This window comes from Mytilus trossulus, chromosome 2, assembly GCF_036588685.1.
Source record: "Mytilus trossulus isolate FHL-02 chromosome 2, PNRI_Mtr1.1.1.hap1, whole genome shotgun sequence".
Lineage (NCBI taxonomy): Eukaryota > Metazoa > Mollusca > Bivalvia > Mytilida > Mytilidae > Mytilus > Mytilus trossulus.
Window position 1 is genome coordinate 75,244,515 of NC_086374.1, and position 21,647 is coordinate 75,266,161.

Sequence of the window (21,647 nt, forward strand, 5' to 3'; positions counted from 1 at the left end):
AATTTCAGAGTAGATAGATCTTGACCTGATTAACAATTTTACCCCATGTCAGATTTGCTCTAAATGCTTTAGTTTTTGAGTTATAAGCCAAAAACTGCATTTTACCCCTATGTTCTATTTTTAGCCATGGCGGCCATCTTGGTTGATTGGCCTGATCACTGGACACAACTTTTAAATAAGATACCCTAAAGATGATTGTGGCCAAATTTCAATTAATTTGGCCCAGTAGTTTCAGAGGAGAAGATTTTTCTAAAAGATTACTAAGATTTACAAAAAATGGTTAAAAATCGACTATAAAGGGTAATAACTCCTAAAGTGGTCAACTGACCATTTTGGTCACATTGACTCATTTGTAGATCTTACTTTGCTGAACATTATTTCTGTTTACAGTTTCTATCTTCTCTATCTATAATAATATTCAAGATTATAACCAAAAACAGCAAAAATTCCTTAAAATTACAAATTCAGGGGCAGCAACCTAACAACGGAATGTCGGATTCAGCTGAAAATTTCAGGGCAGATAGATCTTAACCTGAGAAACAATTTTACCCCTTGTCAGATTTGCTCTAAATGCTTTGGTTTTTGAGTTATAAGCCAAAAACTGCATTTTACCCTTATGTTCCATTTTTAGTCTTGGTTGATTGGCCTGGTCACCTCAATGATAATTGTGGCTAATTTTGGTTAAATTTTGCCCAGTTGTTTCAGTGGAGAAGATTTTTGTAAAAGTTAACGCAGGACGACGACACTGGACGACGCCAGACGCCAAGTGATGAGAAAAGCTCACTTGGCCCTTTGGGCCAGGTGAGCTAAAAACCTATTGCTTTAAATTGTGTTCAACCAAATCTTGTCTGTGTACACATTTATCAATTAAACAGAATAACATATTTTTCAGCATTAATTTTCCTGGTTTCATTAAACCACAAAATACATTGATGCACTTCAAAGCTACTGCTTATGATTAAAAAATACTAAGTTTACATACTAGTTGTTCTTTTTGTATTTGTTTGTTTGCTAGATTATCTTCAGCTCTCTCAAAATCATACTGCATGCATTCATACTTTCTACACACTGTCCTAAAATATACAAATAACGTTTAAATAGTAGTAAAGTTGAGAACACACTTTATTATAAATGGTACAAATTTGCATTATCCACATTCTTTTTCTTTTGGAGGGGGGGGGGTCTACAGACCATCAGCTTTATTTGATGTGTTAAACAAACACAAACAGACTATTAAGTGAACCAAGACGGTATGCTAGATTTTTAAAGCTGAAAATGGCAACAAACCAATAAGTGAATGAATTCAACAGGTAATATATACATTAAAATTTGAAAAAGACAATTCATGAATTTAGATTTACTGTCAGAATCCACAAACAATTCACTGAAAAATAATTGAAACTGCAAGCTACTGCTCACTTATGATACCCCTGCCCCAATTATACCCCTTCCCCAATACCAATGACAATTAACAGCAAGTTGTCGAGTGATGAATCTGAAAACGCATCACACCGTATAGCTGACTTATATTAAACTTGAAACCAAATTTTTGAAAATCCTTGTTATGCAGTTCCTGCGAAAAATGTGATGAAACTTTTCAACTCTGAGTGAGTGTAATGATGTTAGTGTTAGGTGAACAGGAAGTTTTTGAATGATGAATCTGAAAAAGTATCACATGGTATAGCTGAATGACTTGTATAAACCTTGAAACAAAATTTCAGAAATCCTTGTAATTTAGTTCCTGAGAAAAATGTGACAATGTTAAACTTTGATGTCATGTGTAAAATAATGCAAGTGTACATGTTCAGTAAACAGGCAGTAGTTGAGTGATGAATCACTGTGATGAGTCAATAGACCTAAAAATCTCCCTAGAAATGAGATGTGCCAATACTAATTCAACAATATATCATTTGTTCTTATGATAGTCTTCATACAAATAATGAGCAAAAACCATGTAGAAAGATTGATAATATTGAAATTAATTGTTGTTTAATGTAATTTCATTTCCTTAGTCAAGAATTCATCATGGATTCAATTTGGACCTATGGAAGAGATTGGCACCTTTTAATTCAAAACATTTCATTAAAGTTGAAAGTTGAAAGTTAATTATCTAACATTCAAAATCTAATTGAATTCTATCTCTTAATAACTACAACAATAAATTTTTTTTTTTATTGTAGTAGTTTTTAAGAGATAGAATTCAATTTTCTATTGTATATTATCAATTCAGTTTGGAATTTTGAGGTGTTTTCCCCAACTATAGAACAAAATGAGTGATGTGAGAGGCTTTGAAGTCTGGCCAGCCACATAGAGAATTGGCGGCTTCCAGCCATCTTTCCCAAAAACTATAGGCCTGTAGCGGAAAGCGGAATCGGTTGTTATATATTTAGAATTATATGTAGAATGGCTTATTTCAATTTACAATTTATTTTCATTGTTATTATTTTGCCTACATGTTTGTATTCAGGGTAAACTAAAAAGTGTAGTTGATTTCTATTGGTTAATCAGTAAGGATTCTCGGTGGTTTACATAAGATAAATGATTAAAAGCTTTTTTTTTCTTCTCGGTAGTAATCAATAGTTGTTTAGATTAAGATATTTTAGAGTGCACCTTTATATACAAGTTTGTATCGAAGTACGCGGTTGGTTAAAGTTGTTATTTCTTCACCTGCAATTAGTATATAAAGTAGATATTTTATTAATTCAGCCGCTTGATCGTAAAAGCTAAGGTCTGTATAAGACATATTCCACATTTGGTTTGAATAAAACCGCTGTTGTTTATCTTTATTATTAAGGGCTTACGGGTGTATTATACCCTGATGTCTGATTAAGACGCTGCAACTTGGTTTGAATAAAACCGATATGCTTTATTTCTTAGGGTGATTCTTCGTTGCTATATTTTGTCAGGTTTTAGTCCATAGCTTTTTCTAGTAAGAATTGAGTAAAGTATCTTTTATATTTTGGGGGTTTGAATTTAATATTTAATGAGATTACGATAGAGTTTAATAGTTTAGGGTATTTACGGTAAAATTCCATTGGTTTAGAAGCCGAAACTTAATATTCATTTTAAATTATTGATAAGAGCTTTTACATTATTTTACAATGTAATATTTTATGTGACTTTGATTCTTTGTATTGTTATTGCAATATTATTTACATCTGTTGATATTTTGAGAGACCTTATTAAATTATAAAAACTTACTTATCTTGATCTCTTCAGCCAAGGAGACTCTGGGCCCAGTGGTTCGAACCTTTACATAAGGTTAACAGACGGTTTTATACAATTATGAGTCAGAAATATCAAGTAGAATTGTGTTTTGGGAAGTAATTATTTCTGAGCCATAAGACCAATTACGCTTGATTTAATATAATTGTCCGATTACAGGTGTTTTAATTTGTAGTTAACTTGAGGTCAATGTCAAGTATTGATTTGTCGGTGTACTTATAGGTAAAGGTGGGTTCGAAGTGTAGACACAGGTATTCTCGATATTGTTGATTTAGACCCATGATAAAAAGGAACTCGTCATTACAATGTAAAAATAACTGTAGCTTTAGAGGCTGAGTTAACATTATAGCTGACTTTAACAAATAAACCACACAGATAATAAAAGAAAGATATTTTATACATAGAAAAGTACTGAGGTCAAACCGTCTCCTGTTACAGGCCAATATAGTAACAAGAGGCTGTCACAATGACAGCAAACCAGATTTATTACATTATATTTGTGTCCTGGCAATATCACAAGAACCATTACTGATAATTAATGAAAGTGAAAATCGTCAATTTCAAATTTGATTTCCATTTTGTCATCAGTATCAACATATTAAAATTTGAAAAGCTTAGATTGAATGGTTTGTGAGTAAATGCAACAACGTGAATGGAAACACCATTTTACAATCTTTCAAGAACCATAACTTATTAACGGTAAAAGTCAAAATCATCATTATTGAACTTGACCTCTATTGTGTCATCAGTAACAACATATTAAAATTTGAAAAGCTTTGGTTGAATGGTTCATGAGAAAATGCACGGACATGACTGGAAACACCATTTTTCAATCTTTCAAGAACCATAACTCCTGAACGGTAAAAGTCAAAATTGTCATTATTGAACTTGACCTCCATTTAGTCATCAGTAACAACATATTAAAATTTGGGAAGCTTTGGTAGAACAGTTCATGCATAAATGCACGGACACGACTGGAAACGTCATTTTACGATCATTCAAGAACCATAACTACTGAATGGTAAAAGTCAAAATCATCATTATTGAACTTGACCTCTATTTTGTCATCAGTAACAACAATGAACATAAATTATAAGATATTGAAAAGCTTTGGTTGAATGGTTCATGAGAAAATGCACAGACACGGACCTCCATTTTGTCACCAGTAACAACATATTAAAATTTGGGAAGCTTTGGTAGAACAGTTCATGCGTAAATGCACGGACACGACTGGAAACACCATTTTTCAATCTTTCAAGAACCATAACTCCTGAATGGTAAAAGTCAAAATCGTCATTATTTAACTTGACCTCCATTTTGTCACCAGTAACAACATATTAAAATTTGGGAAGCTTTGGTAGAACGGTTCATGCGTAAATGCACGGACAAGACTGGAAACTCCATTTTTCAATCTTTCAAGAACCATAACTCCGAAATGGTAAAAGTCAAAATCGTCATTATTGAACTTGACCTTCATTTAGTTGCCAGTAACAACATATTAAAATTTTAAAAGCTTTGGTCGAACGGTTCATGAGTTAATGCACAGACAACATTTGATTGCTGCCCGCCCCGCCGCCCGCCCGCTGAGCATCCCCAAATCAATAACCGACATTTTTGTCACAAAAATCCGGTTAAAAAGTGAAAACTTGATTTTGATTAGGTATATTTACATAGAAAGCTTCACAAATCTACCATTTTTTGTCATAAATTGCCATTTAGTCATATTTAGTAACAATTGATATGTTTATCAATTTTCAATTTAAGGTATTAAGAATGTAAGAATTTATACCATACTGATACCTTAAAGAATCAGCAAATGCCATGTATTCTTTCAATTGATCAGCATATTGTTCCTCTTCTTCTAATATACCCTCTACAGTCTGTCCATAACTGAAATATAGATGATTTAGGTGATACAAGTGATATCTTTTTTCCTGTAATGTAGCACATCTTTTGAGATGCAACTTCTAAAGGGAAACTAAAGAGCCTGTGTTGCTCAACTTGTTATATGTGAATATCAAACAAAGGACACTCTCCAACATTGAAGACATGAATAAACATTATGACAAAAATCTCTATTTTGTTGATCTCGTATTACTAATTTTCTTGCCTGTTAAGTTTATCTCTATCATCTTTAGTTATTCCTCAATACACAAAAGAGGGTAATAAATCCTCATTTAAAGTAAATCACTCAGGACTATGAAGAGTGACTGAAAAATTTGGGCGGTTGTATAAAATGGTTATAAAATGCTTGGCCAAGTGTAGCATGATACGATCACAGAGGTCATATTCTGAAAAGTTAGGGCAATTTTGGACACAATATTCAAGCTTGATACCTTAAATTTGGAAATTTTGGCGTTTTTAGTGGTTTTCTCTCGAAAGTCATGTTTTATTTTGGTGTGTGTAATTTGGTGATTCTTCCAATTCATATGTTCTATTTAATTTTGGAACAACAGTAGTGAGCAAGCTCATTCATATTTGTAATTATTTACCTGTTTATTGTCAAACAAACTATCATTGAATTTCTCAAACTAGAATCACGACAAATTTAACTTACTGTAATGAAGGAATCTGATACAGATGCAATTGCAAATAATTCCGTACATCAAGGTTTAAAGCTAATAAAATCTTAAACATTAAAATCACTTTTGGAATGGATTATTTAATTTTTTTAAATATTATTTGACATAAATTTTAATCATCTATATTGCAGTACATGTTAATCTATTGACAATTAAGGATTTAAATTTTAATTCTTATGCCTCTGGCAGTACATATTTATTTTTTTAATATAAAGGATAACAAGGAATTTTGATATTCTAATAACCAATTAATGGTGCCTAATCAGCAACAGCCTAGCATATTAATGACACGTGTGAATAAAAATTCATGCTGTGATTTCTTAAAGGGGCACTAGCTGTCAAATTCATGGTCATTGATTTGACTAAAATTCTTGTACTTGATTAATAACAATGTAAAAAATTTATCTTAATCATAAAAAGTATAAAATAAGCAATTTACATGGCATAGTGTCGAGAATATGTAGCTACGTTTTGTGTTTTCTTATTAGTCTAGACGCCATCTAATTAATTATCTTGTTGGCCTCGAATACTTCCGATGTCAGACCATATAAGTGATATAAACATAAATAAAGATATAAATAGATAAATAGATAAAGCAAACTCGTTTAATTTTATATTATGGATAAAAAACATATGTTAATCATGGTTTTTACTTGTATAAGAATGAGTTTTTGTGGATCGAATAAGTAAATTAAATGATTTACCTTTGTACCACTTTCAATGTTGACATACTTTTCCTTTAAATAACTATACACACATATTAAACGTGTTATCAATCACTAGCTAAGGGGTTAATTTGGAGTTCACAAGTATACGGATTAAATGAGGTTGAATTATTCATTTGCAAGTGAGTAATACACTATCATGTTTCTTCGCTTATTTTGACAAAATTTACCCATGCTGGCTGCTAGAAGCGAATTATTATTTCACGTTTTCACTTTCAATAATGTTGAACAAAAAATATTATAGTTTTGATTTTTTATATATCTCATGGCTCCCTTTAACAATTTCAGAAAATTGACAATTAAGTGAATCTTAAGTAGTGTTGTTGCCAAATTATACCAGGTATACTTATTTGCAGATTTAGCTATATGTATAGACTTGTAGGAAATATACGGAAGATATAATAACCTATAATATTTTTCCCAACAATTAGCATTACGATATTGTTGTACTGGTACGCCATTTTGGCGTTTCAATTTTTAGTGTTTGCTATATTTTGGTGAGTTTAATTTTGGCACTTTCACCGGAGGCACCAAATAAACAAAAATCAAACTACAACCAAAATAACCTAATCAAATTTTTTACTAATATAGGTTTCTGACAAAAAATTAAAGAACCTTAGTGAGCACGCTCACATACCCAACGTCCGCACATTGTCAGCGGAGAAATTAAATAAGTGTAAAAAAGAAAAATTGTATGAGAAAAATATTGAATAATAATTTCCTGTCAATATGCACATCTACATAGTATGTCCTTATTATCTACAAAATTTCATGAAATTCTGTTGTGTGGTTTCAGAGGAGTTGAGATGACAAACTGTTGCAGAAGTACATTGAAGAAATAAGTTCAAAGGGCGTAACTCCTAGAAAAAAAAATTGAATCGTAATTTCCTGTTAATATGCACATCTACATAGTATGTCCTTATTATCTACAAATGTTTCATGAAACTCTGTTGTGTGGTTTCAGAGGAGTTGAGATGACAGTCTAAAGTGGTACCTTAAAGCAAATACGTTCAAAGAGGTGTAAGTAACTCCTAGAAAAAAAAATGAATTGTAATTTCCTGTCAAAGTGCACATCTACGTATGTCCTTATTATCTTAAAAGGTTTCATGAAATTCTGTTGTATAGTTTCAGAGGAGTTGCGATGACAAACTGTTGCAGTAGTACATTAAAGTAAATAAGTTCAAAGGGGTGTAACTCCTAGAAGAAAAAATTGAATCACAATTTCCCGTCGATATGCACAACTACATAGTATGTCCTTATTATCTGAAAAGGTTTCGTGAAATTCTGTTGTGTGGTTTGAGAGGAGTTGCGATGACAAACTGTTGCAGTAGTACATTAAAGTAAATAAGTTTAAAGGGGCGTAACTCCTAGAAAAAAAATTGAATCGCAATTTCCCATCGATATGCACAACTACATAGTATGTCCTTATTATCTGAAAAGGTTTCGTGAAATTCTGTTGTGTGGTGTGAGAGGAGTTGCAAAGCCAAGAAACAGGACTGACGGACAGACTGACGGTTCAAAAACATTATAACCTCCCCAACCCGTTGCGTGGGGTATAATAAATGTGGTGAAAGATCTTAATAAATTGCTTTGCCGAGCCCAGCTAGATACGACTGCAGAGGGCCAACCCTGAACATATGGGGCAAAAATGGACACAATTTTCGCATTTGATAAAGGTCTGAGTTTGGAGTTTGATTAAATATTTGACACACAATAGGTTTGAAAAATTGGAGAAATTTCATTTTAAATTCTGAAATCTTGAGAACAAATTGTCCCCCCCCCCCCCCCCCCCCCCAATTTTTTTTTTCAAAAAAAAATCTTTCCATCAAGATATGGTATAATCTCAATTGAAATTCCCAATGGACTTTGAAACCATAATAACCCATTTAAATAAATGAGGTCGGACAGAAAGACGGACGGACGAACGAAAGGACGCACAGACCGAAAAACATTTTTGAAGTGTAAATTTGGATTGAAACTATGGTCAACCTCACTAATCATTGAGTGAGTGTTTTCAAAAAAATATCTGTTTTCTTGCCAACCTTCTACAACACATGTGGTATCCAAAGAACCAGGTAAAGATTAAAGTCATATGAAACGACTGAGTGGTGAAAAATAAGGTTTATCCAATTCTTGAACCAATGCATGTAGATATCATAAACTACGTCCTCTGTGCACGATTTTATCATTATTTTCGCAAATATATCATATAATCGTCAGGTTTTTTTCTCTCTGTTTGTTATGATTTAACAAATATTGCTGCTCATTAAAAAGCTGTGTTTTGAAGCCAGGCTTAAACTTTTGTAACCTTATAGTAAACAAATCACATGTACAAAAAGCATGGGTATTGAGCACGTGTTTAACAAGTATCATCAGATATTTGTTTATTACAATGACAGATCAATGCGTATTGCAATCAATGGATTTTTACGAGAAGGGTTACGCTCGGGTCACTATGCATACGGGAAATATGTCGGCGAATTGCTTCCTAGAAGCAAGCAATTAAAAATAAAAAAAACTTCTTCTAAATGTGGACAAATTAAAGAATTTTCCTCAGAAAAAAGTATTTGTGCATAAGTTGTATATTAATGAAAACTATCCATTTAGTTATAAAAAAACATATGCATATATTTTTTTTAAACTGAGGTTTTTTATGACCTTAAGTAAGGCCTGAAAAACAATTATTTTTCTTTAAACAATTTGCAGTTTTCATACTAACACGTTCATATAATGTCCACAACTTTTCAAAGGTTCTGCCATCTCTTTCTCAATACCACTCCACTCACAGAAAACTCTGCCATAGTTGGAATGCACTTTATGTATACCATAAACCTTGTCTGCCATTCTCTATAAAATAGAACATTCAAATCTGGTGGATTATTCAATGTTTCAAGTGAGGAGCACATAGTCTGGTGATTATTTTTGGTTGACAGTTGTTTATGTTTAATGTTCTTTTTCAAATCAGGGTAGCTGTTATTGTTCTTTTTGTATTTTATCACATTTTGTTATCAGGGGATTTTTAAGCTCATCATGATCCTTTTGGCTCATTGTTGACATCTGTACTTCTTCCATCTGTTTATGGAAAGTTGGCAATCATAACATGTTTCCTAAATTTCATACTACCTAAGAGATGAGATGTAAGGTAAGATGGGTGAGACAAAACAACAACCAGAACAAAGAGCAGACAACAGTAAAATACATGCATTATGTACACAAGTAAGGGCAAACCATAACAAAAGATCTTACAGCTCTTATCTTTAGTAGGTTGGCTATATTACTTTCTAATTCATTACTGTAGTTCTTCAGCTCCTCAAATCTCCTTCAAAAGGAAATAAAATAACATACTTATTACTTTTATTTTATCAACATATAGACTTATAGATTCCTACACTGTAACAAGTCTGTTACAAAATTTCTCCACTCGAGACAGTTAAATTTTACTATTTAAAGTGGGAGGCTTGCAGAGCTTTTTAAATAATCAAATTTATCTGTTGAGAATGGAGAAATATCATACCAGTTATAGTGTCAAAATCTGTTTCTCTTATAATTTTTTCCTTCTCTTTCAAAGATTTTCCGAAATTTGTGTTCTTTATAGGTGACGTCATCAGGTATGGTTGTAATTTTTCATGCTGTCATAATAGGAAAATTCAGATAAAACAAAAAAAATAGACGTCACAATTAAATTTTGACAAATGACTTTGACTAGAACAGATATATATAACTAGTGAAGAGAAATATTTTCTCCCACCTCTCAAGAAATGTGAAAAAAAGCACAAAAAAATAGAGAAAAAAGAATTTCAGAAAACAATTTGTTTCTTGTACATTGCCTCTTAGCTTGCATCATACACATTTAGGATTATCATTCAGCAAGTTAATTTTTCTTTTAAAATTTGTCTATCAGGAAAAAATCCATATTTTCTATTCAAATTAATGTAATGGAAAATAAAAGAAAACCAAAATTACTCACTTTTCTGGCTTTTTCAATCTGTATGCAGCACTTAATGCCTTTAACCTTGATTCAGACTATACAAATAAAAATTTAACATGAGTTTTTATGTTAAGGTTCAGCATAAGTACTGATTTTATAATGATTGGTCAAGCTTACGAATGTATATTTCTTAATTAAACTAGAGGCTCTTTAGAGAGCCTGTGTCGCTCACCTTTGTCTATGTGAATATTAAACAAAGGAAGCAGATGGATTCATGACAAAATTGTGTTTTGGTGATGGTGATGTGTTTGTACATTTGCACATCTTACTTTACTGAACATTCTTGCTGCTTACAATTATCACTATCTATAATGAACTTGGCCCAGTAGTTTCTGTGAAAAATGTTACCAGTAGAAAAAATTTACAAATTTTATGAAAATTGTTTTAAATTGACTATTAAGGACAATAACTCCTTAGGGGGTCAATTGACCATTTTGGTCATGTTGACTTATTTGTAAATCTTTACTTTGCTGAACACTATTGCTGTTTACAGTTTATCTCTATCTATAATAATATTCAAGATAATAACCAAAAACAGCAAAATTTCCTTAAAATTACCAATTAAGTGGCAGCAACCCAACAATGGGTTGTTTGATTCATCTGAAAATATCAGAGCTGATAAATCTTGACCTAATGAACATTTTTACCCCATGTCAGATTTGCTCTAAATGCTTTCGTTTTTGAGATATAAGCCAAAAACTGCATTTGACCCCTATGTTCTATTTTTAGCAATGGCGACCATGTTTGTTGATGGATCAAAACTTCGGAAACAATTTATAAACTAGATACCCTAAGGAACATTCAGTTAAAGTTTGGAAGTATTTGGCCTAGTAGTTTCAGAGGAGAAGATTCTTGAAATAGTTTATGACGACAGACGACGGACAAAGACGAACGCCAAGTGATGGCATAAGCTCACTTGGCCCTTTGGGCCAGGTGAGCTAAAAATCTACAGGTAGAATCAAGGTAGATTTTAATCGGCGTTTTACATTTCCGCAAATTGGCATTACTTTTCCGCGAAAAAAAGATGATGTTTCAGGAAAAAAAAGTTTACGTTTCCGCAAATAAATATCTTACTTTTCCGGAAAAAAAGTAACTATTCCGGAAAAAATAAATTATTACTTTTCCGCGAATAATTAAGGAATACCTATTGATCGAAAGCAAAGCTATAATAAAAAATAAATATGCATTAAGTTAAAGGTCATCATAACATGTAAGTAAAAAACATCATTAAAATGTATGAAAACGTATGTTCAAACATATCTTGATATGAGTTCATAAGTCAGTTCTGGCAGAATATTTGAAGCCAACACGTCGTGCAAAGACCATAGGAGCACATTCACCGTTTACAAGTTCTGTGTTTTGTTTAGGAAGGAAGTCCATCTTCTCCTTTTCATACTTCCGAACGGGTGCTTTTACAGTTAGAGTTCTCATCTTTATGTAAGATGTTGTCTTCAGTTTCAATAACACATCGACAAAGACAAATATGGTAGGATGGTTAGCTTAAATCTGCTCGCACAGGTAGACACTAAAAGACTCGACACCATTTGTTGTTTTCTTTTCCTCTGGGTCAGGGGTGATGCCCAAATGCTTGGTGGAAAACTTATTGCCACCCATATGAAATTCCAATATATAATCGGTAGACCTCATGCATTTATCTTCAGATGGAGCATCGGCAATTAATTCCACAAAGCATTCTTTAATCATGTCAGTTGGCAAGTAAGCCAAACCAAAGATTTCTCAATGAAGTTTAACTCATCCTTACTCGAGTAAACTAGTTATATCTAGTAAATTGTAGCTATACTGAGATCAGAACATTTGTTTTATTAAAAAAAAAAAATTTTTTTTATCACATATGTACATTCAAATCTTTACAATTTACCAGGTAAATTTGCGGAAAAGTAATAAATGCAAATTGCGGAAATGTATACTTTAAATTTGCGGAAACGTAGTATTGGGACTTTGAATAATTAGCGGAAATGTAATACACCCATTTTAATCTAACAATACCAACTGGTCAATTTAAATGTCCCTATTGTATTGTCAATTTTAAAAACAGGTTGAGCTATAGGTAAAGTTTTACAGTAACACCCTTAGTCAACTCTCTGTAATTGTGAAAAGCAAACTAGCTACACGCCAGACAACATTGAATGATAATGTCTCTTTATAATGAGATCAATGAACCAGTTTGAACTTGCACTTGATTATTAAAATTGTTATTATTTTTTTTCTGCATCTATAAAATATCTTTTTGATATACAGTATTTCATTTTTATTATATTTTACATTGAACCCACACGAAAATACTTGTCATCTGTTGTATTTCTTGGTGTCTGCCGTCTGTTTTATTATTTGGTGTCTGTCGTCAGTGACAAAATAGATTTTAAACTGTGAACTTAAGATTACCTCTTCAACCAGAACACCTGTGAAAACCAAACAAAACACAAAGTCCCATGGGTGTTTGGTTTGGACAGGTTTCACTGTATGTACATTAACGGATCTACAGATACCTATATTTTGGCATTGAACAAGGTCAAAATTATCTTTGACTGTTCATGACATCTTTAAAATAAAATATTGGATGTTAGATTTGAAATTATTGATATTTCAGTTTGAGATATCTTATGTGATTAATCATTAGTTGAACTAGCTTTCAGTAAATGGGAGATCTCTGAGAGCTGTACTTTGTGAAGTTGGTGTTTTTATTATGTTTTTTATATATGTGCTTGGTATCCATCTGATGAGCTTAGCAATTTTTAACTACGACCTTGGTTAAGTGGACAATTTCTATATCTTACTTTGCTCTGAAAGTCTGTTGAGTAGATTGTTTCTTTCCAACCTTCATCCTGCAACAAAAATTTAGAAAAAAGTGAAGATCATTAAAATAGTTTTTAATTATCAAACAGACATTATTAATGTGAATTCATCTTTAAATATTGTGCATTTAATTTTGATTGAAAAATAAATGGAGGACGTGTCTATGGACTCGATGCCCCACAGATGCTGCATTTATGTACAAAAGTAGTTTAGACTGTTTAGTGATAATAAGCATTTGTGTTTAAGTTTCATAAAATTTGGTTGAGGCAAACATAAGTAAGAGAACGGAAACGGTAACAAAAAACTCATCAATTTTTACCTTTCTCACTTTATCCCGATTATTAAGGCCATAGGATACAGTTTTGATCCCATATTGAAATTTTGCTGTCAATTTACATACAGGCTATTTTTTGCCTGATTATTTCAAACTGAATAAAAAATATACCTTCATCTGCTACTTTTTGAGTAAAATGAGGTCGAAATTTTTTATATTTGTTAAAAATTCAGACTTGTGGACGTATGTTTCCTTTCGACAGAAAACTTTTTTGTTTTAACATATAAACACAAGCTGTTTTTGTTAAATTATTTGTAAATTCTGTTTTATATAAATGTCCTTTAAATTTTTGCATTTTGTTTTTTTCAAAAAAATCATATTTAGCAATGCAAATGTTCATGAATGTAGAAAAAAACATCATATTTTGCTGCATATTTATCAAATTAAAAAAAAAATACACTATTGACATTTTTAATTTGGCATATAAATGAGAACGATCACATCATAAGGAACCTGTGTACTTAGTTTCAAGTTAATAGGCCTTCAACTTCATCAACCAGATGCTCCGCAGGGCGCAGCTTTATGTGACAGCAGAGGTTGAACCCTTAACGGTTGGGGCAAGTATGGACACAACATTCAAGCTGGATTCAGCTCTAAATTTGGATTGTGATTAAATAGTTGACACAGCATAGGTTTTTGACACAGTATGAATGTGGTTTAATGAACTTAAAATTTTTGTTTTGCCTTTGAGCAATTCACTATGCTGTTGAATATTATTCCTCTCAAAAAAATGTTTGAAGAAATTTTCTTTTTATTATTGAAATTTCAAATGAGAAAAATTGAACCCCCCCCTCATTTTTTGTTCACATCCCCCTTTACTTTATTCCAAAACCAATCTCAATTCAAATTTCTAATGGAGTTTGCAACAATAGTTACTCATTTAAATACATCATAAAATATTAAAATGTAAAAAAAGTGCTTGTTATCACTGAATGGTAATCATATATAAAGATTGTTTTAATTTATCATTTGGTAGTAAAAGTGAATATACATTGTATATTATTATACTTCATGTCAAAATGCCAGATTTTGATTGGCTAATACTTGGGTATCAATTTACTCTGTTACCCGTCATGGAGACGCTTGATTAAGTGTGCGCTTTATTAAATACGACTCTATCCTATGACAAATACTCTATCACCCTTCACAGAGACGCTTGATCAAGTGTGCGCTTTATTCAATACAACACTGTCCTATGGCAAATACTCTATTACCCTTCACGGAGACATTTGATCAAGTGTGCGCTTTATTAAATACGGATGGTTATGTACAAGATGTCACAGTTTATTACTTTGAATTTTAAAAAATCGACAGTAATAACAGAACATTCAGTATAATAAATTAAATAACACATAGCTGAGAGGGTGATAGAGCAGATTGGAACCCCTCGAAAAAGCATTGTCAACCTTGGCTTTGCCGGGGTTGACAATGTTTTCTCAGGGTACCAATCTGCTCTATCACCCTCTCAGCTATATGTTATTTATATATTGTATAAAGCAATGATTTAAGTTGATTCAACTACTATTCTGGACAAAGAAAGATAACTCAAATTGAAATTTCTTGCTATTGCACAATATTGTGCAATTAGATATTTCTTGCTATTGTGCAATACTGTGCAATTGAAAATACTTGCTATTGCACAATACTGTGCAATTGAAGATTTCTTGCTATTGCACAATACTGTGCAATTGAAAATTTCTTGCTATTGCACAATACTGTGCAATTGAAGATTTCTTGTTATTGCTGAGTACCGTGCAGTTGAAAATTTCTTGCTATTGCACAATACTTAATATAATAATTTTGGATCCTGATTTGGACCAACTTGAAAACTGGCCCCATAATCAAAAATCTAAGTACATGTTTGGATTCAGCATATCAAAGAACCCCAAGAATTCAATTTTTGTTAAAATCAAACTAAATTTAATTTTGGACCCTTTGCCTTTGGACTTGAATGAAGACAGGGCCAAAAATTAAGAATCTTCATACACAGTTAGATTTGGCATATCAAAGAACCCCATTTATTCAATTTTTGATAAAATCAAACAAAGTTAAATTTTGGACCCCGATTTTGACCAACTTGAAAACTGGGCCAATAATCAAATATCTAAGTACATTTTTAGATTCAGCATATCAAAGAACCCCAAGGATTCAATTTTTGTCAAAATCAAATTAGGTTTAATTTTGGACCCTTTGGACCTTAATGTAGACCAATTTGAAAAAGGGACCAAAAATTAAGAATCTACATACACAGTTAGATTCAGCATATCAAAGAACCCCAATTATTAATTATTTTATGAAATCCAACAAAGCTTAATTTTGGACCCTTTGGGCCCCTTAAACCTAAACCGTTGGGACCAAAACTCCCAAAATCAATACCAACCTTCCTTTTGTGGTCATAAACCTTGTGTTAAAATTTCATAGATTTCTATTCACTTTTACTAAAGTTAGAGTGCGAAAACTAAAAGTATTCGGACAACGACGACGCCATCGTGATAGCAATATACAACGAAATTTTTTTTCAATTCTTGCGGTCATATAAAAACTACCTTGACCAAAAACTTTAACCTGAGGGGGGATAGAACATACCCACAGACCAGAAAACATAATGTCCATAAATGGGGCACAAAAATAAACCAGATGCTCCACATGTTGCAGCTTGATACGACTGCAGAGGTTGAAACCTGAACAGTTCAGGCAAGTATGGACACAACATTCAAGCTTACAGCACTGAATTTGAATTGTGATTAAATAGTTGACACAGCATAGGTTTCTGACACAGAATGAATGTGTTCTAATGAACTTTAAATTTTTGTTTTCTCTAAGAGCAATTCACTATGCTGTTGAATATTAATCCTTTCAAAAAAATGTTTGAAGAAATTTTCTTTTTATTTATGAAATTTCAAATGAGAAAAATTGAACCCAATTTTTTTAATCACATCCCCCTTTCCCTTGTTAAAAAACTGCTTGTTATCACTGAATGGTAAAGATTATTTTAATTTTATCAGTTAGTAGTAAAAAGTGAATATACATTGTATATTGTATATAACAAAGATTTAAGTTGATTCTGGACAAAGAAAGATAACTCCAATTAAAAAAAAATTCTTGCTATTGCACGATATTGTGAAATTATATATTTCTTGCTTCCTATTCTGGACAAAGAAAGATAACTCTAATTCAAAAAAAAAATGCTATTTCACAATATTGTGCAATTAGATATTTCTTGCCATTGCGCAATACTGTGCAATTGAAAAGACTTGCTATTGCACAATACTTAATATAATAATTTTAGATCCTGATTTGGACCAACTTGAAAACTGGGCCCATAATCAAAAATCTAAGTACATGTTTGGATTCAGCATATCAAAGAACCCCAAGAATTCAATTTTTGTTAAAAAACAAGTTTAATTTTGGACCCTTTGGACTTTAATCTAGACCAATTTGAAAACAGGACCAAGAATGAAGAATCTACATACACAGTTAGATTTGGCATATCAAAGAACCCCATTTATTCAATTTTTGATGAAATCAAACAAAGTTTAATTTTGGACCCTTTGGACCCCTTATTCCTAAACTGTTGGGACCAAAACTCCCAAAATCAATCCCAACCTTCCTTTTGTGGTCATAAACCTTGTGTTAAAATTTCATAGATTTCTATTCACTTTTACTAAAGTTAGAGTGCGAAAACTAAAAGTATTCGGACAACGACGACGCCATCGTGATAGCAATATACAACGAAATTTTTTTTCAATTCTTGCGGTCATATAAAAACTACCTTGACCAAAAACTTTAACCTGAGGGGGGATAGAACATACCCACAGACCAGAAAACATAATGTCCATAAATGGGGCACAAAAATAAACCAGATGCTCCACATGTTGCAGCTTGATACGACTGCAGAGGTTGAAACCTGAACAGTTCAGGCAAGTATGGACACAACATTCAAGCTTACAGCACTGAATTTGAATTGTGATTAAATAGTTGACACAGAATAGGTTTCTGACATAGAATAAATGTGGTTTAAGAACTCAAAAAAAAAACAGATGCTCCGCAGGGCGTAGCTTTATACGACCGCAGAGGTTGAACACTGAACGGTTGGGGCAAGTATGGACACAACATTCAAGCTGGATTCAGCTCTAAATTTGGATTGTGATTAAATAGTTGACACAGCATAGGTTTCTGACACAGAATGAATGTGTTCTAATGAACTTTAAATTTTTGTTTTCTCTTAGAGCAATTCACTATGCTGTTGAATATTAATCCTTTCAAAAAAATGTTTGAAGAAATTTTCTTTTTATTTATGAAATTTCAAATGAGAAAAATTGAACCCAATTTTTTTAATCACATCCCCCTTTCCCTTGTTAAAAAACTGCTTGTTATCACTGAATGGTAAAGATTATTTTAATTTATCAGTTAGTAGTAAAAAGTGAATATACATTGTATATTGTATATAACAAAGATTTAAGTTGATTCTGGACAAAGAAAGATAACTCCAATTAAAAAAAAATTCTTGCTATTGCACGATATTGTGAAATTATATATTTCTTGCTTCCTATTCTGGACAAAGAAAGATAACTCTAATTCAAAAAAAAATTGCTATTTCACAATATTGTGCAATTAGATATTTCTTGCCATTGCGCAATACTGTGCAATTGAAAAGACTTGCTATTGCACAATACTTAATATAATAATTTTAGATCCTGATTTGGACCAACTTGAAAACTGGGCCCATAATCAAAAATCTAAGTACATGTTTGGATTCAGCATATCAAAGAACCCATTGAAGAATTCAATTTTTGTTAAAAAACAAGTTTAATTTTGGACCCTTTGGACTTTAATCTAGACCAATTTGAAAACAGGACCAAGAATGAAGAATATACATACACAGTTAGATTTGGCATATCAAAGAACCCCATTTATTCAATTTTTGATGAAATCAAACAAAGTTTAATTTTGGACCCTTTGGACCCCTTATTCCTAAACTGTTGGGACCAAAACTCCCAAAATCAATACCAACCTTCCTTTTATGGTCAGAAACCTTGTGTTTAAATTTCATAGATTTCTATTTACTTATATTAATGTTATGGTGCAAAAACCAAGAAAAATGCTTATTTGGGTCCCTTTTTGGCCCCTTATTCCTAAACTGTTGGGACCTAAACTCCCAAAATCAATACCAACCTTCCTTTTGTGGTCATAAACATTGTGTTTAAATTTCATTGATTTCTATTAACTTAAACTAAAGTTATAGTGCGAAAACCAAGAAAATGCTTATTTGGGCCCTTTTTTGGCCCCTAATTCCTTAAATGTTGGGACCAAAACTCCCAAAATCAATACCAAACTTCCTTTTGAGGTCATAAACCTTGTGCTAAAATTTCATAGATTTCCATTCACTTTTACTAAAGTTAGAGTGCGAAAACTAAAAGTATTCGGACGCTGTCGACGCCGACGACGCCAACGTGATAGCAATATACGACGAAAAAATTTTCAAATTTTGCGGTCGTGTAAAAATTGGACATTTACCTTTTATGGTCTAATATAAGAAATCTAAATACCTGGTTAGATTCAGCATATCAAAGAACCCCATAAATTCAATTTTTGTTAAAATCACACTAAGTTTAATTTTGGACCCTTTGGACCTTAATGAATAATGTAGACCAATTTGAAAACTGGACCAAAAATTATGAATCTAAATACACGGTTAGATTCTGCATATGAAAGAACCCCAATAATTTAACTTTTGATGTTATTAAACACAATTTAATTTTGGCCCCTTATTCCTAAACTGTTTGGACCAAAACTCCCAAAATCAATCCCTACCTTCCTTTTGTGGTCATAAACCCAATGTGTTTAAATTTCATAGATTTCTATACACTTATACTGAAGTTATTGTGCCAACCAGATGCTCCGCAGGACGCAGCTTTATATGACCCCAGTGGTCGAACCTTGAACAGTTGGGGCAAATTTGGTAACAATATTCAAGCTTGATACTGTCTGAATTTTGATTGTGATAAAATTTTTGACATAATATAGGTTTTTGCCACAAAATTAATGTGGTCAAAGATCTAACACATCTATTGCACAATACTGTGCGACTGAATATTTCTTCTTGAAACTTTTCAAAATTCAAAATTTGAAAAATGTTGAAAAAAAAAATCCCTTAAAAAAATGGTAAACAACCTCTTGCTCTCCTTCCAATTCATTGACCCCCCCCCCCCCCCCCCCTAGAGGCAATAACCCTTAAACTCAATCCCATGCCTTCCTTTGTAAAATTGAACCTTGTAGTACCATTTCAGAGAGATCCATACACTTAAACACAAGTTATTGTCATGATTGTTTGGAAACTAGAAACATGCTTCTTTTTTTGCCCTTAATTCCTACATATTTAGGGCAATTAACCCAAAACTAAATCCCAGCCTCCCCTTTGTTATATGGTACATTGTGGTACAATTTCAGAAAAATCCATGCAATTACACACCATTTAATGTCTGTAAACTAGAAAAATTCTTGTTTTGCCCCTTTTTTGGCCCTTAATTCCATTTACTTGTGATTTTAACATTGCAGTATAATTTCAGAGCAATTGAAAAACAAGTTATTATCCTGAAACAAGAAAAATGCTTGTTTTGGACCCCTTTTGGGCCCCTAATTCCTAAACGGTTGGGACCTGATGATCATCCCCAAAATCAATCCCAAGCTTCCTTTTGTGGTATTGAACCTTCTGAAATTTTTTTTATTAAGATCTATTCACTTAAACTAAAGTTATTATCCAGAAACCAAAGTGTCTTCGAACGAAGACGACGCAGACGACGACATCATACCATTATACTATCCCAAAATTTTTTAAAAACAAGAAAAACACTTATTTGGGCCCCTTTTGGGACCCTAATTCCTAAACTGTTGGGACCAAAAAAAACAAAATCAATCCCTACCTTCCTTTAGTGATTAAAAATCTTGTGATTACATTTTCTTGAATTCTATTTACTTATATACTAAAGGTATCATCCCACTATCATCCGTCTTCAGACATGGCTGACAATGATGAGGTTATACCAATATACAACCAAAAATTTTTGAATTTTTGCTTTCGTATAAAAACACAATAATCACATTATAAATCAAACATTGTTTTTGTTGGTGCTTTCAACGCATCTCCAAGGAAATTGTTCACTTATTCATTTGATATTTCCCATTGTTCACTGTGTAAATTTACCTGTTGCAGGAATGATATAAACATTCTGTCTTGACTTAAAATTGGATGAGCTGCTAATCTTAACAGGAAAATCTGAAGACAAAAGATTAAAGATTATCTATAGACATCAAAGAAAATTTTAGTAAGATTTAATTCATAACATGCATAAGATACTAAAATTTGAAAAAAAATTGACAAAAGGGGCCATGAAATGTTTTATATGATTGACCTATAAAACAATGTGTACATGAACTAACTTGTAAACAAGAATGTGTCCATCATGTCCATAGTACACTGATGACCAACTTGCACTACTGTTTTCATTTTCTAGATTCAGTGGACTGTGAAATTTGGGTCACAACTCTAATTTGGGAACATGTGTACTAAGTTTCAAAAAGATTGGACTACAACTTCATCTAAAACTCCCTTGACTATATATAGCTAAAAGCTTGAACCTGAGGCGGGACAGATGGACTGATGAATTCACTGACAAGAAAACAAAATACCCATAAATGGGACATAAAAAAACAAACCTCTGTTCTATCAAAATCTTAAGAAATGTACTGCTATTGAATTATTGTTTTCCCATACTCTTATTCGCCAATATTTTTCAGTATGCCTTAATTGCAAGACCTTTTGGATACCACACAGCTGTGACAGCACAAGTACTTGTGAAAACCAGTGATGAAAGATGTAAACAAATGTGTACTGGAAGTTAAAAGTTATAATTGATTCTTATAGAACAAATTTCTGTTTGTGCCTGGCCCAAGTTAGGAGTCTGTAATTCAGTGGTTAT

The 21,647-nt window shown here is 32.2% G+C and overlaps 1 protein-coding gene across 1 annotated transcript in view; it reads right to left on the minus strand.

Moving 5' to 3' along the window:
* The window catches only part of LOC134708024 (sorting nexin-4-like), a 71,190-nt gene that overhangs the window by 22,097 nt on the left and 27,446 nt on the right, over window positions 1-21,647 (minus strand). Inside the window, exons 5-11 of the mRNA XM_063568263.1 lie at window positions 20,873-20,944; window positions 13,316-13,363; window positions 10,500-10,555; window positions 9,779-9,851; window positions 9,252-9,379; window positions 5,026-5,115; window positions 983-1,073 (exon numbers count right to left, since the gene is read on the minus strand). Coding sequence (XP_063424333.1) covers window positions 983-1,073; window positions 5,026-5,115; window positions 9,252-9,379; window positions 9,779-9,851; window positions 10,500-10,555; window positions 13,316-13,363; window positions 20,873-20,944 — 558 coding nt within the window. The remainder of the gene's footprint in view (window positions 1-982; window positions 1,074-5,025; window positions 5,116-9,251; window positions 9,380-9,778; window positions 9,852-10,499; window positions 10,556-13,315; window positions 13,364-20,872; window positions 20,945-21,647) is intronic.